We start from the raw sequence: 27,023 nt of genomic DNA, 5'->3' as shown, positions 1-27,023 counted from the left end.
TTAAAGCATCAGCTGTTCAGAAAAATGAAGTTCCGTCCGGACAATAGAAAAATTAATTTTTTTTAGCGAAAAATAACTTTTTCTTTTGGGTGATTTCCAATCGATTAATACATATGTATGTAAATATTCTAATTTCTAATCAAAAAGAAACACAGTCGAAAATCTATACAAAAAATGTTACTAAATGATTTGTTGCTTTCAGGAAACCTAATGACCGAAATTTTGAATCAAAACTTTAAACGGCTATCAACAATTTTTTTTTTTTGAATTGTGCGATGAGTAATCGAATCATATCAATTGTACTCTCAGACTTCTGACAGCAATAACGAGAAATATTTATGAGAAATTATGTTGTTTATATCTCTGAGAATACAAATACATATCTCCGAGATCTTAGAAATATAAACTGTCCATTTGTAAAAAATAAATTCAAATTTTCTAAATTGGTAGTTAAAAATAAGGTAGGTACATACATAGCTAGATAACAAATTTCAAAACATTTCTAAAATAATCCTTGTCAAAAAATTGATAGTGACATTTGTATGTATACATAAATGGCATGTGACACCTGTTTGGATTAACAAGTGGATAAGTTTTATCTGACTTTTGTTTCAAAAACATTATCTTAAGCTTTTTTATATCGCTTAAAAAAAGAGTTTATGGTTATCATCAATAAATTAACATTTTTTATTTCGTCAGTGTTTCTAGAAAATTGTAAATTTAATGCATGTTTGTATAGCAACCTGTAAAAATGCTCTCAATACAAAGTTCTCGTTTTTTTGTACACCATTTTTGTGAAATACTTTCAGTGTGATTATATAGTATTTTTCAAAGGTGTGTTTTGTTTTCAAAACAAAATCAAAATATTGATCCAAGAGCCAGCAGCCGAGGTGCCTCAAAAATGTCCCCCTCTCAAACAAAACTATCAGAACAACAGAAGACAGTTCCATGATCTTTACCATGCCACCTTTTCAATTCATCCCAAATAATATTTATACCAATTTCAAACATTCTATTTTTGGAACATCAAAATCATCAAAATAATGAAAACAACCGAATATTATGTTTTTATTTCCGCCATAACAATATTTTTGTTTGTGATGGGGTTGAGAAAGACCACACTCATAATGCGAAAGTGGAAAGCGAATGACAGCCTTCGCAATAGTCTTTAATCTTCTTCTAGAGTGGTAGGTTTCCCAAACCTCAAGTCCATTGATGTAGGCTGTAAGGAATTCTATTTTTAAAAATCATCAAAGCGTTCGCACGTATTTTCGAAACGTTTTTAATCTCTCGATTTGAGATACCACACTCCACAAAAGTGACACAGTCAAGTCAGTATAAGAGAACTTTTCATCCCTCTAGCATGGGTTGACAACGGCGCGGCGGCTCCGATTTTTTGTATTCGAATAATTTGTACGTTCCAAAACAACTTCGGAATCATTTACGTGGTTTATAATATTAATAATAATAATATTAAAGATTTATTGCTGCAGTTACTATCTATTGTCTGATAAAAAATGGTTTATTACAGTGTTAAATTTTATTCGATTTTACTGTGCGTTATTTATATTATTGCGGGCTGTAAATGTGCTTCTGTTTCGGATGCAGACGTCGTCGTTACAGGTGAGAGGCAGAGGAAAATAAGCTAGTGGAGTGCATAAACTTTTCTAATAATACCTGTGCCTCCGATTGCTTCCTCCAGACAAAAGTGTCTTTTTTTGTTTTTTAAATTGTCATTCTGGTGACTATAATATAAACTTTATACTTTTGAATTTGTTAAAAAAATATTGTTGACTGAAGTGGATTTAGCCTTGGACAATGGACAGGTGCTCTTCGTAGAAATAAACTTCAAAAAAACTAATCTTAAACTAATCCAATTACGTCTACGATTCAGAAGCTATTTTGGATTTAATATTTATAAACACAAAAGATTACTATCTTATACCATAGAGTTTAAAATACGATTAACCTGACACGTTTAAAGAGAAATCACTATTTTAAATATTTTATTTTGTGGCAGGAAACATATAATAAATATGCAAACAAAATAAGAACTTATAATTGAGTAATTTCACCATGAATTTTTGTTTTTTTTTTTATAAAAATCCTTAGGAGTTAGGTATACTTATGTACATCAAAATAACTTATTTTGCTTATAGATGAAGGACCTTGAGTATCCAGTAAAGAAACAAGCCTTTTCTATATCGAGGGAAATTCGTATAAATAATACACATTTAAATACTATTTAATACAAATATGCAAAATTTTGAATGAAATTTGCTTCCATAAATATTAAAAAAATAAAATGCACGACTGGGTCGCACGAACTTGCTCCTGTATGCAAAAAGTTGCTCCTGTATGCAAAAAGTCTGTTTAAAAAAGTAACTATATAATATTTAAAAATATATTTCTGTAAAAAAGTTTGTCTTCAAAGATATAAATGCCATTTGATTTGTCAAAAAAACCGAGTGTGAAATATACTTGTAACCGTACTTAACGAAAACAATTGTTTATGTATTCAACTATTTCGTTCAATTGGATAGCCTTATTTTAATTTCATGTTAGAAGAACCAGGATGGAAAGTAAATTATCTGAAGATAAGAAAGAGTAAGAATATGTATGTTTAAATTGTAAAGCAATCACCTATTGATTGTGTAGTTAGGTAGGTGTCTAAAACGAACATAGAATAGTTCACTTCGCGTGTTCAGCTTTATGCAGTTAGATAGATAATGACATGTTTATGATGATAGTGAAAGAATTTTATTGGTAGGTATCCTTCTTTCCTACAAGTTTTCAGCGCAAGCATGGAGTTAGTTCAGTTATTTTTTTCGTTGAAGTTCAAGAAATTGCTATTCATGTGGTGGTTACAGTCAGGCTCTTGTGCGTTTTGGATTTTAGTTATGAAGTGACACTTAAGCAGTAGTTGTAGAGGTTGTACCTTTCTTTAACTAGTACTAAGTATTTGTTCTTTAAGAATAATCATTCTTAAAGAATAATATTTTAAAATCATTTATACAAAAGTACCAAGATATTAATTCTTGATAGACACTTTAAAATAGATTATTGATTAAATATATCATAATCGTTTCACGGCCATAGTTGGTATTTACAATAGTTATAGTTATAAAAAAACATAAATTGTACCAAATTCAAAATTTTAAATGCCATTTTATAAATCAAAAAACCCTTGATTTTTCAAAATTTTAATTGGAAAATCAATAGAGCGGTTTTTTTTTAAATTAATTTTTTAAATATAAAATTTCTCCATTTTGTTCTAAAAATATTTTTGGTATGCAGTTGCTTGGAGATTAAAAATATACGCTATACATTTGAATTTTGTAAAAAAATGTATACCCGTTTTTGAGATATCGAATTTTGAAAAAAAAGATTTCAATATTTTTTTTAAAAATCCAAACAATAAAAAATTGAATTTTTGATAATGAACTATTGTTCAAACAATATAAGAGCTTATTCAGAAAAATTATTATTGAAATCGGTTCATAAGTTGCTGAGAAAATTAAAAAAAAACAAAATAACGGTTCTATGGGCGGTACCATTCCTGAGCAATACAAAAATATATTTTTCTTATTTAAAGAAGCCAAGTTAAAAAATAAAATTTTAGAGAAAATTTTAAAAAAAATCTATCGGTTTGTTTTTGAGAAAATTCGAATTTTCGTTTTTTGACCAAAAAATTGTATGGGGGCCACTACTAGTTTTGATCTTAAAAAAAAAATGAAAAAAACGCCTTTCAAGTTTGAACTCAATCGACCCAATGGTTTAGGCTGTAGGAGCGTGGACAGACAGACAAAACAGACCGGACGGAATCGCGGGACCCACTTTTTTCGACTTCTCTACCATCGGAATATCATGTTTGATTAAAATCTCGAGTTTGAAATTTTGCACGAATTTAAAACTTGTCGCAAGTAAAAATAGAAACAGGTTGAACAAAAATAGACCTTTTTATATTTAAAAAATTACACCTCGTAACACTGATTGGCAAGATAATTTTGTTTCTGTTTAACCAAACTATATAATTCCTTATAAAAGGATTTAATTGTCCAGTATTTGAATCTTCTGCCTTATAATTGTCCCGTCAAATTACGAACCTATTTTACCAAACACTTGTCTCTTAGCAACTTTGCACTTTTACTTTGGAAATTAAGTTCACCAATTGCAAATTATTTGTAGTACCCGTGGCATGATATAGTTAGTACGTTGGACTGCTCCCAAAATAGGGAAAGGACAACTCTAAAACGGCAAATCTTCGGTCGATAAATCTTCCTCCGAGCATCAGCAAAGTTTTCGAGAAGATCATCAATAGGGCTCTGACGAAGTGGGCTTCCGGATAAACAGTTCGGTATCAAGGAGGGTCATGACACAATTCATGCTACGTCTAAACTCATTTATGATATCCAATGGAATAATTCAAAACAACAATGCACAGGTGCTGTTCTGGTTGATTTAATTCGCCGATTCTCTTCAGCATTTACGGCAGGGATCTGGTAGGGGGTCTAAACTAGAGCGTATGCAACCGATCTAATTCCGTACAGAACGGCTAGAAAGGTTGAGGTTATTAGAGTTCTCTTGCAGCGTGATTTCGACAAGATTCAGCGGAATGTGCAAAAGTCGGAGACAATTCTGTTCGGACCCCGTTGCCTGGGGCCAGAAGGGATTCGTGCATATTCACAGGCAGTGATTAACGAGCAAAAGTGTAGTGAATTATCTCGGTATCTAGTCAGATCAGTGTTTATATTTCGCCAGACAGGGCCAGAGGAGCCTTCACTTTGACGATACGGTTATTTTACAGCAGTTAGCTTAACCCCAGAGTGAAGGTTATTTGCTACATGGCCTTCATACGGCCGATGATTGTACAGTTGTGCTCATGAAAATAGCAGTGCTCTCCAAATTAAACAAAAAGGCCTTCAATATTAACGTTATAATATATTTCATTAAACTTCTAATAACAAACTAAAATATTTTATTCATAATAACAGAAAATAAGTATTATCGATTTTTTACCGTTAGCTTTGTCACAGTAAAAACCGTTTTATAAATATATGGCTGTTCATAAAAATAGCAGTGCATGACAAAGTACTAGATCTATTACATAATAAGTAAGAAAAACTGTAATAAGTTATATGAAAGTATACAAATAATGTTAGCATACAATTAGTACTTTGTTGCATAACCATTCGCATCTACGAGTCCACTAAAACCTGACAATTCTCGACTGGTATTGCGTTCCATGAATCACGCACTTCTTCCCACAATTCTTTCTAATTCTTGGGTTGTGCTTTATGAACTGCGTTCTTAACATCCCCCCACAAATTTGCGATGGAGTTAATGTCGGGGGATTAAGCGGGCCACTCCATAACGGATAATTTTTTCTGCGCAAGCCATGATTTTGCCTTTTTTTGACGTATGCTTTGGGTCATAGTTTTGTTGGTATACCCAACCCAAAAGCATTTCCTCTTCAGCATAGGGTAACATAACCTCCTCGAGAATTTTCACATACTCCCCCATATCCCCCATAGGATAAATAGGACCGACCGCGTAATATGAAAAGCAAGTCCATATCATAATTTTTCCTCCACCATGCTTCACTGTATGCTGCATTTAGGGGTCTTCTCACATATTCTCGACGACCCTTGGACCCAAAAAGGACAACTTTGCTTTCATCACTAAACAGAACATTCCTCCATTTTTCTTTTGCCCAATCTCTATGCGCTTTAACAAACTACATTCTCTTTGCCACATGCCTTTTCGTCAAGAATGATACCTTGCGTGGCTGGTAACTTCACTTATAAAAGACGTCTTCGTATTGTGACAGCGCTAACAGACAGTTGAAGTCCATTTCTTATTTTCCTAGAGCTTATAGAAGGGTTCTGTTTTGCTAACTGAACAATTTTTCTGTCAGTTCTTTCGGTAGCCATCCTTTTTGGGCCTCGTGTTTTCGGTTTATTTTGTCATTTTAAGACATTACTAACTGCTTTGAATATTTTGGTAGGTTTTTTCCTCCAAACGCAGTTTTCGAATAAGTTTTCGAATTTCTTCGGTGCAGTGTCCCGACCGTCCCGTTGTTTATGTTTGAGCAAAGATTTATTAATTTTTTATATGTTAGTATGTTACAAATACTTAAAACTGTATACAGTAAAATATTCACTTGAAGAAAAATAAAAAAATTGAATTTTTAACACTTTTAATTATAAAATCAAAAGCACTGCTGTTCTTATAAACACTCTATATCCCGAGAGTTTGAAATAATGAGTGGTCATCGGGAAAAGTAGGGTATAACTTCAAGCTAAAAGTCTCTAATATGAAAATGAAAAACCGTTAGATGCAAGTAAGATGGTAATTTTTTTTGTAAGAATTTTCGTTATTTAAATAATTGACAATCTTATAAAATGTGACCAGCACTGCTTTTTTTATGAACACAACTGTATATGGTTGTCCTGTGCGGTTCAACGTTGCCCCTTCCCTGATGGAGAAGTTTCGGGTGTTCGAGCGGCAGTGTTTACGGCGCTATACCAGCTTATATCGAACAGCCGAATCTTCTAACGCGCTCTACCATTCCAACCAGGTCCTAATACAACGGTGCTCGAATCATAAAACTCGTTCGAGGTAACATTACAAGAGCTATGTCTTCGGCCTACGTTTAATTTTCTGGGCGTTCTATCCGAACGACGAGTATTTTGAAAGTGCCGCTTGAGCGGCTTCATTCCACCAAAGGCATTCCTCTTTTTAGATAGATGCGGTCCGATGCAGGATAGATTGGAAGTTCCGCTAATCTACAACGTCAGACGAAGAACCGTGGATAGGCGACTCCTGTACTCCTGTACAGAGCTCCTTCGGTTCAGTAGGCTGTGTCCGATCGGGACCGGACTGATAGGGTGAAGCAGGAGAACCAGTTTTGGTGGCTTCAATCGGCAGTTGATAGTGGTTAGTCAGGATGGGGTTTTAAGCCTTGGCCGGCTTACATACTTGTTTTATAGTTTTTGGGTTTAGTTTTAAGTAGAATAGAAAAAAAAGATTAAAACAATTATTTTAGTTTTAAGTAGTTTATAGGTGAAAAAGCTAGTTTAAGTTAGTTTATATATTAAGGACCTAATTTTAGGTAGTTTTTAAGTAATTTTTTAAAATTCTAATAAATACAAAAATTTAAAAATGGAATTACAGTAAAATAGATCTTAGGGCCGAAGACATTAGTATTAAGTATGAAAGTTAAACTCAGAGTGTCCGTGTAAGACCAGTAAGCTATTTGTAAGTTATGGTTAACTAGTCTAGTTTTATTAATGTTTGTCTAGCTTTAAGATAGGCTTAAGAATGAATTAGTTAAAATTAATTTAAAAAAAGTTTGTAGTGCTGTAATACCAGAGGTCTTGGGTTCAATCCCTGCCTGTGTCACCTAAATAAAAAAAAGTTTTCATGGGCACTGCCTCTTGCGAGGAATTGATAAATTCTCCAAGAGTAATTCTTGTCATGAAAAGTGCTTTTTCAAATTAGCCGTTCGCTTTCGGCTTAAAACTTTAGGTCCCTTCCAACTCTGACAACAGTACTCACACAGGAATGGTTGAGAGTTGTAAGACACTAGACCCTAGTTCTGATCGGACTGTTGCGTCACAAAATTTATTTATAACAATCGCAAAATATTGAGTTGAAAAGTTTTTTTCTTTGCAAAATGTGTTTCACCAAACGGAAAGTTTTTTTCTGAAAAGTGAAAAGTTTTGTTATTTTGCAAGTATTTTTTCTTTTTGGTTCACCAGTAAATATTAGTTAAGAATACAATGGAAATGGTCTATTTTGTTTTTATTTTGACGAATTTAAAAAAGAACATGCATTTTGAATTTTAGGGTTAACGCGTTGATTTATCCATCGACATCTTAGCCATCCTTCAATAGAATTTAACAGTTTATAGAAAAAAACGTTTTTTTTTTAAACTGTTGTAAAAAAAGAATAGATTTGAAAAATATTTTGAAAACGAAGAAGTTAAAAATAGTGACCAAATAGAAGTTAAACGAAGAACTAACTTCAAGATCGGAAATTATTTTTCGACAAAAGAGTTTTCGATTAACGAAAAGTACCATCGAGTTGATGTTGCCTTAAATTGGAAATAAACTGAAATTCAATACCCAAAGGAATATGTTTTTAAGTCCCTTAATACAGGTTTTGCGTACACTACATTGGGCTGGGAATGAATCCTGCTATTGGGCTCATCGGCAAATCATAAATTTCTCTCTAACACCATCTGCTCTGCACAAAATTGTTCAGACATAGCCTGGCATTTTTTTTTTCTCAAGGAGGATTTTTCTTATGTAGCTGGATGTTTTGACGGTGCCATGATAGAAATTGGACGCATTCATGAAGCTTTAGTGTCAAAATTTAACTAGCTTTGTGAACGCGCAGGTTTCGACAACATAAGTGACTAATTTGCACATAAATTTTGACCAAGGCAACTAGATAGTTGGTCAAGTGTCATAAGCTTCAAACTCAGAATCTTACTTCACTAACTTCTATCTTTAGTTGATCGTGCAAAGACTACCCAGAATATTATTGTCTACAAAACACTCCTTAGACAAGATACGTGTGAGACGACATCTAACAGATACATCGTGATCTTTCCGTTTGCACCCTAAGTCAAACACAGATCTCATTCCTTTTAAACTATCTTCCTCTTTTACATCTATTCCTTCATTCTTACATTCCCAAAACTATGTCTGCCATCATTCCCAAAACTATGTCTGCCATCATTCCCAATTAGGATCTGATAGAATAAAGTTCATTTTTAATACACAAAAGACAATTCTTTATCTTTTTATTAATTCATTTATGAATCATAAGATTACAATACGTGCCCATCACGACTTGTATTTTGAGTTGTAAAGAAATATTAGCTATTCCTTTTCCAATATGACAATGAAGCCTTTAAACAAACTATTAAAAGGAATGGTGCAGATAATAAATAAATCAAAGAGTAATAAAGTTAAGCTTTCACTTAAATGAAAAAAACGTGATCAACTGTCATGTTGACAGAAATAGACTTGACTTGATAGTAAGGGAGATTTTTTTTTGATAAACTTTGTATTCAAATTCCCAATAAAGTTGCCTTAATTGGAAAGCAATTTGTTGGCAGCTGGCCAATCAGATACTTTGAATTCTTGTGTCCTTTGCAGCTGATTGTGAAAAGTCAAAATCAGTGTTCACTAACTTTGTAGCCGAAATTTTGTAGGGAAATTTTAACTTATTTTGTAGTTGCACTAAGCCAATCAGAATGCCTTGAATGCCCTATTGATTTACCAAAATTTGTGTGTTTGGTTAAAAAAGTTGTCAGTTGAATTATTCTTAAAAATTTTTAAATTACCAATAATATTTTTCATATAAAGAAATAGTTTAGTTTAAAAATCTAGTTTTGCTAAATAGATTTTTAGTCGAAATTTTTTACCAATTTACAGCATTTTTTTAAAAAATTTTTGCAAATTGGATGAATGAAATTAATTTGAGAGATATCAAGAACCGAACATCAGTTTTTACCAAATTTGCGTACTATTATCTGTAGATTTAAATTTTGTATGAAAAAAACTGACCGGTGTATTTTTATAAAAAGGTACTGAACGTCGAAAACAATATTTTCTGTGAGATAAAATAAATATAATAATATTTTTAATTTTTGAAAATATATTTGAGTCGAAAGTAAAATTTTACTAAGTTTTAGCATTGTTTTTTTTTTTTAGGATTTTGTTGAAAACAATATTCCATAATAAAAAAACTATTTTGAAACCAATATCATAAAGCCTGGAAAAGATATTCAGTCGAAATTCAATTTTAAACAGCTTTTATTAATTTTTATGTTAAGGTTTTTATTTTTTGTAAAAAAAAGTGTCAATTCTATTTTTCTCACAAGTTTTCCGAATGTTAAAAACAATATTTCTTATAAGTTAAAATTAGTTACAATCCAAAATCTCAAATTTTGGAAAAGATATTTGTGTCGCAAATCTATTTTTACCAACTTTTGTTAAGTATTATTTTAAATTTGAATGTTAAAAACAATATTTCTTATAAGTTAAAATAAGTTGGAAGCCAAATCTCAAATTTTTGAAAAGGTATTTGAGTCATTATTCAATTTTTTTTCCAAAAATATACTGGTTTGGTATCACGTTACAATATATAATACAAAATTTAATTCTAGAGTTAACCAAAATGTTCACCTTTTTTTTAAACTGCTATGGTAAAAAAAAATACAACCACGCAATTTTCTTGAGAGCCCTTTCTGCATTATTATCTGTATGACAAAATTTATTTGAAGTCGATATCTCTTCTGGTTCTTGATCTATGGTCGAAGGAAAAAACGTCGCGAACGTGCATACATCTTTCTAAAAATCTTTTATTTCGACTCCGAGGATCTTGCAACAGAACCCACACACTTAGGCCAAAAGAAAAGGTCAGTTGTGACACTACATGAATCTAGAGAATTGCTTCTTCCTAGTCGAACCATTTTGAGATTTATGGGAAGTTAAAAAAGAGTGAATTTCTCGGCTTTGCCACTTTTTGGCCGGGTCATGACTAGAGGTCGAAAACTCTTATTTTTTTAAAATCTTACATCTTGAACACGTCCAATAAAAAGTTGTACATATACATGTACCGGATTTAGAATCAGACCGGAAAATCTTTGAAAAACTAAAACATAATTTTAGATCTGGTTTATTATATTTGACTAACAATAATTTATAAGACAATTGATTAAGAAATTAAGATAAATAGACCCCTCGTTCCTAACTTTTGTTGTTCAATTTATATCTTCTGTGTTATGGCACATCTCTCTCTTTTTCTGTTTTTGATATTTCGCTATAAATTTCTTTAACTTTCTTGTTGAAATCGTTTGTTTTGAATATTATTAAATGCATGACTGTAAAACATGACCGGTTTAAACTCTCTAATTAAGAATCCATATAAAGACATACAAAGAAGGAACATATTAAGTATATAAAATTAACAATTGCAAACAAATTGTTAAATATATCAAGCTAGAAAATGAATAAGCCTTATTATTAAATAAACCCCACTGAAAGTATCCCAATCCCCACTAAACAGTGTCTGGTAGGTGTGTGTTCTGATACTCGTACATTGTACATTATAGGGGTATCCAACAATAGGCTTCGTTTTGAATAGCCCGATGTTTGGACAGTTGTAACTTTTGACACTTCACAAGTAAATTCTTTGTCATTACTTAAAATTGGACAATACCCTCTTCAACATTGCGCTGAAATTGTCAAAATTAACTACAGAAATGGCACAACAACAAAATTACAATACCACATGAAAACTTTTCAATCTTTTGATTTTTTTGGGTTGCGTGAACGATAAGGCATATTGCATCGCTCCACAATCGATTCAACACGTTAAAGTTGTAATATGTCAAGTTATTGACGATATACAGCCCCAAATTTGCGATTTGGACATATGTACTATGGAAAATTAAAAAAAAATGATATGGGGCTACAACCGTAGCCGAGGCGGCAGTTTAGCTGATATCATTTATATGGCTAATGTTAAACCTTCAACTTTACAGTAAAATTAACATACATTGATTTCTACTAAAAAATGAAAAAAATCCTATTTTTTTTAAATCGAAATAAAACATCTTATTGGAAAACCCTGTACGTATGACTTCCTCTTGTGTTTTGTTTTGTTTACATTTTTTTTTATAAAGCCGGTTCAAGGATTTTACTGTGGAGGCAGATTAATTGTAAGAGTGTAAGCGTTCAATGTTGAGGCCATTGTCAGTGTCGTTTGTTAATCTAATGATGACTGTGTCCCTCAGCACTTTAACGACACGATTAGATTGTGTAAAGCCTTATAAATTATAACGAAATACTTTTTTTAAACTGACGTCAAAATTCAAGAGTAAGATAGTTCGTAAACATATTTGCTAGAACCACTTTCACCAAACAAAGGTATAAAACCTGGTACGAGTAAGTAAAGCTCATTATGTGCATATGCAATAACAACTCAAAATATGAAAAATAAATGATCAAAACATTAGTCAAAAACTCCCTTTGTCATTTACCTTTCTAATCTTAACTATTTCTATGTCCCTAAGATAATTCAACAAACCCAGATGATCCTCATGAGATACAAAAAGCTGTTTGCACAGTTACAGCAGGTGAAGTGCGAGCAAGTGCTGAAGCAATTACAACAAAAACCCTTCAAGGAGTTTGTGGATCCGGTAAATATATGATTGAGAAAATAGTCATAGATTAACATGACATTCAACATTCCTTTATTACAGTTGAAATGAACTTAGCTCTTCACAATTTGGAGACAAAATTATACAAAGAACTACAAGAAATTAAATTACTTCTTAGAGATATTCGAAGTAGAAACATCAATGATATTCCAATCAAAACAAAACCATCAGTTTCCACTCAAGAATTTGTACACACTACGAAATCTCCAATCACAATTCCAGAACTACAGACAACAGTTTCACCGGCATTAGAAGAGACAACAATTTCCCCAAAGAAATCTAAACCTAATTTAAAATCATTAACTACAAAAAATCATCCATTTAAAGAGAAATCGTTTTCTTATTTTTGGAAGCTTGAGAATTTTACACAACACATAAATGGTTCAAGTGGCAGAGTTGAAAGTCCAGTTTTTTCAATAAAAGGTAAGTTTTTAAGAAGTAACATACAAATTAGTCATATAAAAGTTACGCATACGCCACAGTGGGCACTTGAAATTATTTTCGAAGTCCTTTGAAATTTTAACTAAATTTAAACTTTTAGGAAAACCACTTCGAATCAAGGCATCTTTCAATCACCTTCGTCGAGATTTTCTGTATCTTCATCTTGTTTATGCAGTTTTTGAGAATCGTGATAAGTTCATGAACAACATAGTCCTGGACACAGGAGGTATATTTAAGCATATTGACGAAAAAGTACTATTCAATTATAAGATCTCAATTTTAGATCAGGTAAGTTATAAATGCCTTAAACATTTAATTTAAAACACTAATTTAAATTTGATTTAACTTTGTTTCAGAATAACGGTTCAAATGATTTAGAATCTCAAGAATTCAGTACATTAGATAGTGGGTTCCCAATTCCAATGAGTGCTCTAATATCTCCAACGTATTCAAAGAATAATTCATTACTCATTCAAATATCTCTATATTTATGATTTTTTATTTCTATTTTTGTTTTTTAAAATGAAGAAGATAAAACTATGAATTTTGTAGGTACTGATATTTTAGTTATATATGCAAAAAAAGTGTACTACAAACTTTTCATTTAATACATGCTGTTAAAAATTTTCCTAAATAATGCAACTTTAATTATTGTTTAATTTTATTTGTTAAAAAAAGAAAAACAAAACAAAACTGATCATAAAAACCATAAACAGTTTAAAAAAAAAACTATATATTTAATTTACAACTTGCTTCTAGCACCCTTGGATCTAATATCCAAATACGGCCTAGCTACTGGATATAATTCTTTGCTTGATTTGAATGCTGATAAATCGTTTAATTTAGTATGACGCTCCATATTGGTTAAGTCTGCAGCGTCAGCCTCTTTGTCAAATTGCGTCGAAACGATGTGCACTGAGAGAACATGGCGTTCTGGACCATCGCGGCTAATGTGAGCCTATCAAAACAGAAATATTTTAAAATTTCACATCTCGAATACATTTTTAGTTGACTTACTTTCATATATTCCATTAATTCTTCCTTTGTGAGTTTTCGTAAGATAGCCACTTCAGTTTCGGATCTATCAAAATGATACTGACTGAGAGTGATTTCATTGAAGAGTTGCGAAAACTGCACCCAAAAACTCTTGGCTTTCTCTAATTTCTTGTTGGCAAGTGCTTCTTTGTGGTTTTCGAATTCATCAGCAGGCATCTCTTCAACTTTTTTCTACACAAAAATATTGGAATTTTGTTTTGCAGACATAAAATGTTTTGAATATCTTACCACAATGTCTTCAATAAAGTTTTCAATGCGATCCTCAACATACGATGGATGTCTTGTTGATTGGACTAAAATTCGCAGACCAGTTCCACCGTTTACTTTTCGAGAACCACAGAAAACAATATAACCAAGTTGTTCCTAGAAACAAAATTGCTTTTTATACAAATATTTTAATACAAAGACACACCTGTAACTTACCTTTGTTCTTAAGACATCGTAACATGGTTCTGTAAGAATTTGTGAGACAAGATCCACCAACACCATTGATCGATCATTTTGTGGACCGCATTGCAAATATAACTCTGCACAAGAAGTCTTGTGGAACTCATTGGTGTTCTCAAACAAATAGCTTTCCCCTAAAAAGTCGACAATGGCAATGAGAAGTCATAATTTATATTTGTATCGCCCCAAACATACCATTACACAATTTGTACTCTCGCTTCTTTAACATTTGTCGCGCTAACAGTGGCAGTATTATAGAATTTGTCGTTTCAAGCTTCTTATTTATAATACTCGAGATATCGAGAGCACGTTGTTTGGTAGCATTACCATAAATGAAGCACTCAGTATGCAATCTCGAGAAGAATTCCTTAGCAAAGTATTCAACACGTTCCTTTGTAACCACTGAACAAAAACAAATCTTCTATTCAAACAAAGTACGAATACATCAGAGAAAATTGACGAACTTACATGTCATTGCATCAAGCAATTCATTTTTAGACCATGCATTCTCAGTAAGTATCAGAGCCAGGTAATAAATAGCATGTTGGAATGGCTGCTCTGCCTTGAAGTTCTTCAACGATCTTATATAATCCTCTTTCAATATATTAAAACGCTTCTCATCGATTTTAAAATCGAAAAGATGATCCAAAACTTTGGCAAGCAAAACGTCCTGTTTGTGATTGTAACCTTTAATATTTACCTAAAATCAACGAAAGATAAATAACAAACAAGTTAAGAAAGCTAACAAAATCTTACACTTATTCCCGATGAAGTATTCATAATTTCTAATTTCAAACCAGCCAATTCAGCGTCATAAAGATAGTCGTTGAGTTGATCTTTGAGCAATGCAACTAACATTCGATTAAGATTGCAATTAAGTGGATCGGAATAAACCATTGGATTGGAGAAGTCAAAATTCATTGCAACCTTGGGAGTCAGGAACTCATCATCTTGTTTGTGCCAGACGCGAAGAATCGGTGTGTCCAAAATGACCAGCGGGTTCTTACCCATGTCCGGGTCGAGTGGCATTAGATTGAAATCAGTTGGAATGAAATCATTTGGGGCAGGCAGAGTTAAGTTTTCATTGCGCTCGCAGCTACTCCAACGCTAAAAAATCATATCAAACAATTTTTGAGTTGGTTAAAGGAAAGAAAAAACAAAACCCACTTTGATTGTTTCGGGATCGATTTCCACTGTATCATATTTGGTGCCATACCAAGGTTCACTCTTCAAAGCTTGTGGCTCCAAACTTTGACTCACAATTATAATGCGGCATTTCTCCGGTACCAATTCATTGAGGAGGCTAGTTATAAGCTCCGGATTCCATTCGTTGGTAAGGTACGGTGCCGTCAAAACTTCTTCTAGTGGATACATCTGTAAGCAGGTTCACAAGAAAAAACTCCACTCAAAATATAAACAAAAGAAAATAACAAACCTGCATAGAAGCAACCACATTAGTAACCAGATTTTCTGGCAAATCCTTGTCCTTGAACCTAAAGTGCATCTTATTAATGTCGCAGCATTCATCGAAAATCCATTTTTGGGGGCCTTCTTCCCGTAGCATTCGAATGTACTAGAAAGAAAATACCTTCACAATTTTGTAACTTAATTAGTTTCTTGGTTATTCTAACCTGGAATATAATATGGACAATATCATCGATGTGCTCCATGCCATCCTGTGTTAGGTCAACAACAATTTCCAGGAAGCCAAATCCTCGAACTGTATTATTGTGTCCAGCAATTAAACTTTTAAGAAGAGAACACTTTTAACTTAGATTTTGGAACAGAAATATGTAGGAAACTTACTCATTACACCAACCACGTTTACGGAGTTCATAAAGAATGCTACCTTTTGCTTCATGACCAACCAAGTGAATTAAGTAACTATCAGGCTAAATGGATAAAAGTTAAAACATTGACACAGTTCTGAGGGATGAAAATAATTCTTACCGAAGACTTGTAGTGCTCGCTGAGATCGTCTGTGGTGAAACTAATTGTCAACGATCTTATATCCTTGACTGGTGTGACCAGCAATTTCCTACCATACTGACTGTCATCAAAGGGATTTCCTCGCCAAACTGGCAGTTCAACTTTTTTGTTTTCGATGGTAGCGAATTTTGAAATAACCATATCTTCCAATTCATTCAACGACTCTAAAATTCAAAATTTAAGCAAGAAGCTGAGCAATAAACTAAAAATTTGCATATCAAACAAACCTTTTCCAACAACAGCAAGACTCATTATATTAGACGAATACCATTTCTTGTGGAATTTCAAGAGTTCTTCTCGAACATCAATGTCCATACTTTTGGGTACATCGCACAGCGATTTCTTATTACCACTTCCAAATTTACTATATGGATGATTTGGCTTAGCCAGATGCTTGTTAACTTGCCTCACTCTCCAGATATCACTTGAAAGATTCTTTTCATACTCTGAATTGACCTTTTATAAAAGAAAAAAGAGGATAACATAATAAAAGATTTATTTTAATAGTTAAATTCTAAACTTACAGCATTGATTTCACGATCAGTAGCACTAGGAGTGAATAATGGTGAAATAAAGAACTGAGCAAAACGATCCAAAGCTCCATCAAGTTTGTCTGATGCAACATGGAAATGATATTTGGTCATATGCGAGTATGTGGCTGCATTGCAGCTACCACTATTTTGAGACACATACATTGCATAACCATTCTCATTTGGATACTTTTCGGTGCCAAGGAAAAGCATATGCTCACAGAAATGAGCCAAACCAGGTAAGTTATCGGGGTCGGACATGTGACTGAAAAAGAGAATTGAATTATATTATGAAAAAATGTCATGAATTCTTGTCCGACTCAAAGTGCTTCTTTATGGTCACCAATATAAGAAAATTTAGAGGAACTTCCACCGAGTTTCATTTTATCAAACTTCACATCTTCTAACCAATATACATTTTCAATGCTACCTTCTTTTCTTAATCATATTAAAAAAAAACTTGTTAAATGATTGTTTTTTAAATTTTGTTGGCTTTATTCAGAATAACAATCAGTTATTAATAAAATAAATAAACTAAAAGATATTTTCACAAAAAATGTGTGTTTGTGACTCATTAATTTTTAATTCATACAAAATCAATATTTTCAACCTTTTAACAGGGCTTTCTTAATTTTTTTTACTGAGACACATTCAATCAGTTTTCAGTTACAAATAATATTCAGTTTTGCTCGTCTTGAGATCTGTCTGAGCTAGATCAAAATTGTTTAAATTTTGTATAATTGAAATTCATAGTATAATGGTTTCTTAATCCTGAAATATATTGCTCTAATTTTAGTTGCTTGCTTCCGACAACTATAGCTGCTTTTCTCTTTACTGGCTGATAATAACTTACAGACTAGGACTAAAACTAAGCTTACAACAAAAAAACCTAGAATAATCTTCTGACTACCCCGAGTTCAGTAGTTGACTGAACCTTGACGCACTTCCGGTTAAGAATAATACTAGTCTCATTGCTATCTATTACATTATTATAGAATACTCTGATAATCAAAATTTAAGGTTTTATGTTAATAACAATTGTGCATGTAACTTTTTTTAATCAACCTCTATAATTCCAAGGAGTTGCCTTTTCATAGAACGGAATTCGGCCCGAATTTGTATCTAGTCTTAAAAGAGCGATTGACCCCTCGTTGAGACAATTAAATGGTGAAAGGTTAAAGTTTTCATTAACACTGTCAGTGGTGTTCGATTCCATGAAGGATCCTATTCGTGAGTTTCAATGAGAGATTGTGCGCACTATCTTTTCAAAAATCGGTCTGATTGGTACTGCATTATGGGTGTTACTTGTGTTGAATCGTAGATTGTTTTGTTGAAATACCATTTTTTACAGGATCTGTCGCTCAAATTTCTCGAATACTTTGGCAACTGTTGGTGATATGGTAAACTCAGTGCAGAATCCGTACGTTAGAATTGGTCTTGTTAATGTCTTATAAATTAGAATTTTGGTGTTCTTTTGCAGGGATATCGAGTTAAATAGTATTTTTAATGAACCAGCTGCATTGTTTGACTTTTTTATAATCATCCTACCATGTTTATTAAAGAGAAATCGGTTTTGAAAATTGACGCCAAGATGCTTTGTTTCTGAACGTAATGGTATTTCAAACTTATTTATTGTAAGTTTAAGGGATTTACTCTCTTTAACTGCAAGGTAATGTCCTTTTCCGCTCACATTTCGAAAGCAAGCAATCCACATTTTCTAGGGTTACTTTTTAGTCTCCATTTCTTAAAATAATTTTCCACAAGTGGTAGTCTTTGCTTTATTTTGTTAAGGGCTAAGGTTGGCCGAACATCACTTTCGAATACAATTGAGTCATCGGCATAGTGAATAGAACCCAGTTCATCCGATGTGGGATATGAAAGAGGAAAATCATGCAAAAAGATATTAAACAAAAGTGGGCCTTAAATGGACCCTTGAGCGACGCCTGTATTAACGGGGAATAAGGGGTGTGTTCAGAACCTATATATATTGCAGAAGTTCTATTAGTGATGAGTTTAACAATTAGAACAAAGTGCCAAAGCGAATCGACCGCTTTTTCAAGGTCAATATCTAAGCACACTGTACACGTTTTATTCCTAAGATTGTGAACTACTTTATCTTGGAAAGGATGCAATGCATGTTCAGTGGAGTTGCCTTTTTTAAAAAACAAATTGTTTTCTTGGAATGATGTTTTCATCTTAACAGAACGTGTTTAATGGATTAACCAGCACCCATTCGAAAAGCTTCCCGATGTTTGAGAGAAGCGAGATCGGTCGAAAGCTGTCAACCTTTCGACTTGCCTTTTTCTTTGATATTGGTAAGATCTTTGCTTGTTTCCATAATGTCGAAAATTACCCAATATTAATACAGTGGTTAATATAATTGATAACACAGTGTCCAGAGAGAACGGGCATTTTTTTAAAATTAAATTTTAAAAGGTGTGAATGCCTGATGATTTTTTGCTATTAAGCGATGATCTATAGACATTGATAATGTTTAGAGAAGTGAACGGTAATATTCCTGGAGAACAGGCGAACTTATTTGATGAAAATGTCAAAGTTTCAGAATTGGTTTGTTTGAACAAATTTACGGTGGAGATCACTTCATTTTCAAAATTAGTGTCATCTGTTGCTATTTCGGAATAATTAGTGGAGTGAAAATCCTTAAATGCACTTAACTTGGACAGTATGTCGAAAAATTTACGACCCGTGACCCTACCAATTTCTTTAAAAGCATAAGTTATACCATGATTTTATGCACTGAATTTTTGACTGGAGTTCACAGTATTCAGTATTCACTCTATTGAGGGCTTTCTTAGTGGTAAGCCAATATCTTAAAACCTTATTGAATTCTTTCCTAAGACATTGAAGTCTCTTGAGAATCAAATATTTCGGCTTTCTACCAAGAATTATTCGTTGGTTGAGAGCATTCTTACATTGTTCTTTTTCGTTGATCACTTTTAAAACCTATCCTTTCCTTATTTGTAATTCCTCAAGGAAATCACCATCAACTTCTAATTTTTGTTCTTACGGTAAATGGTATCCGTCTTATTTTGAAAGATTGTTCTCTTTATATGTTTTGTGGATGACATGAAAAAATTCAAGGCATGAAATCTTTATTTCAATCGACAGTACATATAATTTAATGTTTGAAGATTATTTTAGGTAAATGTTGACCTTTACTGCGCATCAAATGGTCCATCCGCTTAGTCCAATTTTGGCATACTCTTTCCAACATTTCGGGAGGTATCTCACGAATAAATTCTTTAATGTTGTCTTCCAATGCGTCAATTGAAGGGGGCTTGTCTGTATAGACATGAGCTTTTACATAGCCCCACAAAAAATAGTCGAAAGGCGTTAAATTGCCCGATCTAGGCGGCCAATTGACCGGTCCCGAACGTGAAATTAAATGTTTATCGATCTCGCCTCTTAACAAGTCCTTTTTTCGCCTGCTTTGTGGCATGTGGCACCGTCTTGTTGAACCCACATGTCATGCCAGTCAAGCTCTTGCATTTTGGGCAAAAAATACGTAAAAATAAAGTACGGTCCAATGATGCCATCAGCTCATAAACCGCACCAAACTGCCTTACAATGCTTCTGGCTGATATTCACTCCAAAATCGACAGTTTTCCTTATTTACGTATCCATTGAGTCAAAAATGAGCTTCATCGCTGAACACAATTAAATGGAAGAATCGTGCGATGAACTTTCTTAACAGAGCACGCATTTTGATAATAAAATTCAATAATTTGCAAGCGTTGTTCGTTTGTAAGACAATTCAAGGTTTTATAGACCAAACTGAAGATGTTTGACAGTGAAACAAAACACGAAACGTGTGTTAGCTGTTTAAACCAGTGTTGCAAAAGAGATAATATCTAGAAAATCACCCTTTATTACTTTTATAAGACCTAATCTTGAATGAGTTTGCAATGTATCGTTACTTTCTTATGAATATCATTCTTGTTAATTTAAAAAAGATTAATTAGTTTTTACCAGAATTGTCTTAAAATAATTGTTAATTCAATGGGTCTACAATTTGTAGCTCAACGCCATCAAAAAGTTGATATTTTGTTTTTAAACATATTGCTTGAAGGTAATACAGATTCTTCAACCCTGCTACGTCAAATTAAGTTCGATTTCTTTCTATTCCTCCCTTTTATCTCATCGAACCAAGTAAGCCATTTTAAACATATGTCCTACGGCTCTCGAATAACGACATTGATATCCTCCTCTCTTGTCATTTTCTTAGATTTTAGTTGTTAGTTTTTTTTTAAATTGAAATTTAGCCTTTTCCTAATGTTTCCAAATAAAAATTAAAAAAAGAGGCTGGGATGCGACCCACACTGATAACTTTCCATCCCGTCTGTCGATTTGTCTTGCTTAAAAGTTTGTCTATATGTACTAGTATCAATTTTACCAAATTTGCGTACTATTTTTAATAGATTTTATTTTTTATGAAAAACGGACTGTTGGATTTTTATATAAAAATCACTGAATATCGAAAACAATATTTTCTGTAAAATAAAATAAGTTTGAAGCCAATATTTTTAATTTTTAAAAAGCTATTTGAGTCGAAAGTAAATTTTTACCAAGTTTTAGTATTGTTTTTTTTAGAGTTTTATTTTTTGTAAAAAACCGTCAATTTGATTTTATTCAAAATTCTATCGAATGTTGAAAACAATATTTCTTATAAGATAAAATTAGTTTGAAGCCAATATTTTATAGTTTTGAAAAGATATTTGAGTCGAAAATCAATTTTTACCAACTTTTGTTAAATTTTTTTTAAGGTATTTAATTTTTTGTACAAAAACTATCAATTAGATTTTTTTTCAAAATTTTACTAAATGTTAACAACAATATTTTTTGAAATATAAAAGTAGTTAAAAGACAATATCTACAATTTTCGAGAAGATATTTGAGTCGAAAATCAATTTTTACGAACTTTTATAATTTTTTTTTTAAGGTTTTTATTTTTTGTAAAAAAACTGTCAATTCGATTTTTCTCAACATCTTTCAGAATGCTTAAAACAATATTTCTTATAAGATAAAATAAGTTTGAAGTCTAACTTTCAAGTTTTTGAAAAGATATTTGAATCCATATTCAATTTTTACCAACTTTTGTTAATTTATGTTCGGTTTTTAATTTTTTATAAAAAAAACTGTCTATTCGATTTTGTTCAAAATTTTACTGAATGTTGACAACAATATTTTTTGAAAGATAAAAGTGAATTTAAGCCAATATCTCAAGGTTTTGAAAAGATATTTGAGTCGAAAATCAATTTTTACCAACTTTTATTAATTTTTTTTTAGGTTTTTATTTTTTGTAAAAAAAAACTGTCAATTCGATTTTTTCAAAATTTTACTGAATGTTGAAAACAATATTTCTTATAAGAAAAAAATAGTTAGAAGCCTAAATTTTAAGTTTTTGAAAAGATATTTGAATCGATATTTAATTTTTACGAACTTTGAGTAATGTTTTTTTTTAGTTTTTTATTTTTTATAAAAAAACTGTCAATTCGATTTTTCTCAAAATTTTATCAGATTTCAAAAACATTATTCTCCGTTGCTCAAAAATGTTTTGGAGATGAAATCATATGTTAGTCGTTAAATTTAGGAGGTGACAAATTTTTTTTTTTCATTTTTTTTTTAATTAGGAAAAAAACCGTTCGATAAATTTTTTTCAAAAAATATATTTCTTTGAGATCACGTTACAGTTTATTATATAAAATTAAATTCAAGTCTCTAGCGTTTTTGGTTCGTAAGATATTTAGGGTTAACCAAAATTTTCACCTTTTTTTTAAACTGCTATGGTAAAAAAAACCACCCACGCAATTTTCTTGAGAGCCCTTTCTGCATCTTTCTGTCATATTATCTGTATAACAAAATTAATTTGAAGTTGATATCTCTTCTGGTTCTTGAGCTATGCACGACGAAAAAAACGTCGCGAACGTACGGACGTACGAACGTACGTACACACGCACGCACAGAAATCTTTCTAAAAATCTTTTATTTCGACTCTAGGGACCTTGAAACGTCGAGAAATGTCAAAATTATCAATTTGACAAATCGGACCCATTACAATAACTTCCTATGGGAAGTTAATAAAATGGTTTGAGATAAGACTTAGATAAGATAAGGATTTAGGTTGGAGACGCCTCACCCTCTAAATAAATGAGATGAAGAGGGTAGCCAATGAGTTGTTACCATTACATTAATTATCAATAAGCATAGTTGAGGCCTGCTAAGTTATAAAATCTGTTTTGTTTTTTCAATTTTACGAATACTTTGATGAATTTACCACTTTACTTGGTACTATATGACTTGGATGAAAATTTAATCTGTTTCTGGACAATATGCTTTGCTTTCGAATTTCTGACATGTTTGGTAAGTGATAGATAGATATTTACAGATTTTATTGAATTAAAGTAAAAATACATTACATACCAAAAATGTTTACAAAAATCATTATAGCATGGCGATTGCCGTCTGCCAGATTGACAACAAAACACAATGAATGTAAAAAGCCTTCAATATAATTACTTTTCAATATTAAAAAAGTAATTTATAATTTTTGAACTATACTCAGTTCATGATAGACAATTTAAAAAACAGTGAATAGAAACACAATCAGAAATTTTCGTTCATTTGCAAAAATCGTAAAGATTGACAACATTAATTTCATTCAATAAACTTATCACTTTGTTTTTTCGATAAAAGTCTTTTCTGAATACATTCCTTCTGATTTCTCTGAGAATGGGGCATTTTCCCAAGAAGTGGACAGTACCCTCTCTTTTTGATAGGTTGCACATATTACACTCTAGGGGTAAATCAGGTATGTGTGGAATTAAATTTAAATCTATTAGTTCAAAGAAATCACACGGACATTATTGGAATCCTTAAAATAGTTGTTCTCTGCAAGGTTGTGATTTAATCTGCTGTAAGTTGCCCTGTGCAAGGAATTAGATGCTTCAGCAACATAATCAGCTCTACATTTCTCATCAACTTTTGAAGTGAGTTCACACAAGATGTTTTTAGCTGTTGCTAAATCCTCGATGGGTAAATTTATTTTAATTTCAAATTCTTAAGCAAGATCTTGCCACTCTCGATACCAACTATTTTGATCTTGTATCGCTTTTATGGCCACTCTAAATCATTCATTTTAAACAAGTTTAGCAAGAAATCCGCTTGTAACTTCAATGTTTGTATAAAGAAAGGAGAGAGACCCGTTTCCAGCATTATAACGTAGTTTGCCGTATTTTTCGGTACTAAATATTCTATTTATAAAGTGTGTTAGGAGTATTTCAACAGACTTGTACTTTTTACATCTTCATACCTGCGATCCATACAAAAGTAAACTCTCAGCTCCTGCTTGCTACTAGAAAGTAAGTTAGTAATGTTGTTTATTTCACTTTATCCACACATTAAATTATTTCTTATATTTTTATGATTTGATTTAGTTTGTATAGAATTAGTAATAATTTAACAAATGTGTTATTATTTCTTTAAACAAAAAGGTTCAACAATGACTTTTGTCGTCTGTCGCAATAAATACAATTTTTTCTAAAAGCTTCCCTAGATTTATAATTATTTTTAGGGCAAAAATATAATTAAGATACGTTTCAAATTCTTGTTGTTAAATTCATTTATGTGTTGTTGGCGATAATTCAGTGCTATTTGTAAGTATTTGATGATGCAGTTCCAATCCTTTATTCCATTTAAGAAATCTATTATAGTGTTCATATCAAGTGAACCATTTCCTAATGTCTCTCGGCGAATACTTCTTAAAATTGGGCAAGTTCCCACAAAATGTGCAAGGGTCACTTCTTCGTTTGAATTGCAGGGAGTAAAATTTAAATTTTCAGTTTCTGTGCTTCGTGTTCCATTGAGCATTGTGAGCCCTGCTCTTGTTTTCAGTATCCAGCGAATTTTGGAGACATCTCAGTCATCCAAGACGTAAACTTCACCAGCAGTCTAATCAAGCAAATGGTATAAGCTGTGTGTTCTCGTTTGTTGTGCTCTTTGCAGAGACTCTAAGTGCTCGCGCTCGATTGTTTTAACTGCTACGCCATCCACAACCAGCTTTAACAGAGTTTTGTTGGTCACGATCTCGTCCAACTGTTCTATATCTCTCCGATTGAGGCTATTTTCCCAACTCCTAAACCAGAAAATCTTTTTTTCAATTATCAGCTTGGCTAAAAATGATGGTAACCTGTTAATTGCGTAAGCACTGAGAAATCTTCCCACATAGTACATATGACATCTCATCGTGTACTCAAAGACAGGTTTCAACTGGCATTCAAGGTTCAAGACATAGTTAGGCGTCACACTTGGCAGACCCAGTACTTTTTTGTAGAAGTTGTAAGTCCCCCCATACTTGTGCTCCATAACCGAGAATAGCCCTGGTAACCGCGTTGAAGATATCGATCTTAGAAGTTAATTTGACATCTATATTAGTGATAAAACTATTCCACTGCTTGCTAGTATGTGCTATACACTTATTCATGAAGCATTGTTTCCAGGTCATATTAATAGCAGCTTTCGCCTTAACCAATTTTTCCTTCAAGTGTTTATCCATATTTAAATTATTTGTAACAGTAATGTCAAGGTATTTGTAGTCTCGGACATATTTAATATTTTCTCGATTATAGCTCTATTTTTCATTAGATGCATTACGTCCACCATAACTTTGGTAAGTGTTTTAGAACACCCTGTCTCATCCCTGTAGACTTTGGTAGATTTCCTTTCACCTATCTTTTTATATGTTGAGGTTAACTTAGTACTAGACATTGTCAGCAGATGATATTATTTCCAACCCTCCTCAACAGCTTCTTTTTCAGAGTATGAGAATTTAATCAGGTCCTTTGAAAGAGCCTCAACGACTTTACTGGCACCGCTGCTCAATTTTATTATTGTATTGGGTGTCACTGGGAATTTCTTCTTCTTTCGCGGCTTAACCATTTCTGAAGAGAGTGCATGTCCTCACTCGATTTGTGTTCTCTACATTTACTTTATTTTCCATAACGGTACATACTTAATAGACATTTGTGTTTAGTTTGGTTGCAACTGTATAGCTGGAGGTTCGGGAGTAAGTCCCCCCAAACTACATCAAGGTTAAAACTGCACAGATCAAATATTCATATATCGAAACTAAAGATAGGAATGGAGATTTGGGTATGAAATCCCGTTTTTTTTATTGACTACACTGAACCATCGCTCTAACTATCGAATATAATAACTTCCCCGTGACTAAATCGGGGAGTTGGCACTAAAGTTGGATGCTGTCGTTTTAGCGTCTAAATTTTGCTGCTGTAACCAATTAAACTTAAATTAACTTACCCAACTTCCACGGATAGAGCTGCAGCAGAGACATCCGTCTTCGGGTCACTGATGAGCAACACCTTCATGCCATTGTCTAATTGAAGACCACGATAATCTCGACTGTCCTGTTGCGACTTTGCGATAGTTAACCTGTGAAATTCATAAACATGACTTGGTAAGAGAGATGTGACGCACTTTTTATATTATGAATCAGAATCGATGATAGATGATAGGATGAGAAAAAATGATGATTTATTTTTATCTTATTGTGACATCATCATCATTAACTCATGAACAATGTTAGAACTTCTTTTTATGTTAGTTCAGAAACATTTACAAACCTGGTTAGGTTTTCGAACTCCTTTGGTTTCTTGACTGGGATTTTGTTTACGCATGTTCCTTCCATACTTAAAGTTGTGCTTCTTATGTTATTGCTACTGCTGCTGTTGTGTATAAAACGTTGTTTGAATTTGATGCCTTGCGTTGTTATATTCGATTGCCTGAAAATAATATTTTTCAATTTAATAATTTCTACTTAATTATTTTATCTTGTTGGCAAACCTTGATAAATGCGATTCACATAGTGCGAAGGTAAATTTTGTCGCTTGACGAATCAACATTTAGCGCGTACCTAAGAAGTAGAGAATTTATTTATTTTGTTTTTCAACAGCAAAGTGTTTATTTATGACGAAGACGATGATGGTGATGATGAAGTTGATAAACCTGATTTACGATTCGTGGCCAACACAACACAAAAAAGTACGATAAATAATCGATTTTAATAATTTTCTTTATTTTTGATTCTCATCTCTCAATAATGAGGGTTACGTGCGAGTTGCGAGTACTTACGTTTTGTAGGGGTTATAATTTAGAATTTTGAATTCGATTTTTGCAATGAGATTTGTTCGCCCTCACGAATTACGATTCATGAAAAAGGATAAATTTCTGCATTTCTTGTCAAAAAAATTTTCAGAGACGAAAAAATAGACAAAGAAGAAAGTGAT

The 27,023-nt window shown here is 32.4% G+C and overlaps 2 protein-coding genes across 2 annotated transcripts; one reads left to right on the top strand and one right to left on the bottom strand.

The window, feature by feature from the left end:
- The first annotated feature begins 1,184 nt into the window (after positions 1-1,184).
- LOC129942423 (uncharacterized) lies at positions 1,185-13,330 on the top strand. Its single transcript, XM_056051347.1, has 5 exons — positions 1,185-1,623; positions 12,095-12,220; positions 12,284-12,664; positions 12,783-12,970; positions 13,039-13,330. Exons 1-5 carry the CDS (start codon positions 1,518-1,520, stop codon positions 13,174-13,176), a joined length of 939 nt encoding a protein of 312 aa, XP_055907322.1. The 5' UTR covers positions 1,185-1,517; the 3' UTR covers positions 13,177-13,330.
- On the bottom strand, positions 13,160-27,023 carry LOC129942422 (insulin-degrading enzyme). Its single transcript, XM_056051346.1, has 18 exons — positions 26,869-27,023; positions 26,581-26,650; positions 26,361-26,519; positions 26,038-26,169; positions 16,699-16,969; positions 16,402-16,630; positions 16,136-16,338; positions 15,992-16,077; positions 15,817-15,931; positions 15,621-15,758; positions 15,353-15,559; positions 14,942-15,292; positions 14,654-14,885; positions 14,381-14,587; positions 14,162-14,319; positions 13,967-14,101; positions 13,700-13,909; positions 13,160-13,640 (listed from the first exon to the last, which is right to left on the bottom strand). Exons 2-18 carry the CDS (start codon positions 26,637-26,639, stop codon positions 13,425-13,427), a joined length of 3,108 nt encoding a protein of 1,035 aa, XP_055907321.1. The 5' UTR covers positions 26,640-26,650; positions 26,869-27,023; the 3' UTR covers positions 13,160-13,424.

The sequence above is a fragment of the Eupeodes corollae genome, chromosome 1 (assembly GCF_945859685.1).
Source record: "Eupeodes corollae chromosome 1, idEupCoro1.1, whole genome shotgun sequence".
In the NCBI taxonomy this organism is placed as follows: domain Eukaryota; kingdom Metazoa; phylum Arthropoda; class Insecta; order Diptera; family Syrphidae; genus Eupeodes; species Eupeodes corollae.
This window is presented reverse-complemented; position numbering and strand designations above follow the sequence as displayed.

Excerpts from the sequence above, each read along its gene's own strand:
- LOC129942423 (XM_056051347.1), top strand. The coding sequence starts at position 1,518 with ATGGTTTATTACAGTGTTAAATTTTATTCGATTTTACTGTGCGTTATT. Across the intron at positions 12,221-12,283 it reads TCAAGGAGTTTGTGGATCCG|TTGAAATGAACTTAGCTCTT; the intron begins GTAAATATATGA and ends CCTTTATTACAG. Across the intron at positions 12,971-13,038 it reads AGATCTCAATTTTAGATCAG|AATAACGGTTCAAATGATTT; the intron begins GTAAGTTATAAA and ends ACTTTGTTTCAG.
- LOC129942422 (XM_056051346.1), bottom strand. The coding sequence starts at position 26,639 with ATGTTGATTCGTCAAGCGACAAAATTTACCTTCGCACTATGTGAATCG. Across the intron at positions 14,102-14,161 it reads ACGATGTCTTAAGAACAAAG|GAACAACTTGGTTATATTGT; the intron begins GTAAGTTACAGG and ends TTTTGTTTCTAG. Across the intron at positions 13,910-13,966 it reads ACTTTATTGAAGACATTGTG|AAAAAAGTTGAAGAGATGCC; the intron begins GTAAGATATTCA and ends ATTTTTGTGTAG.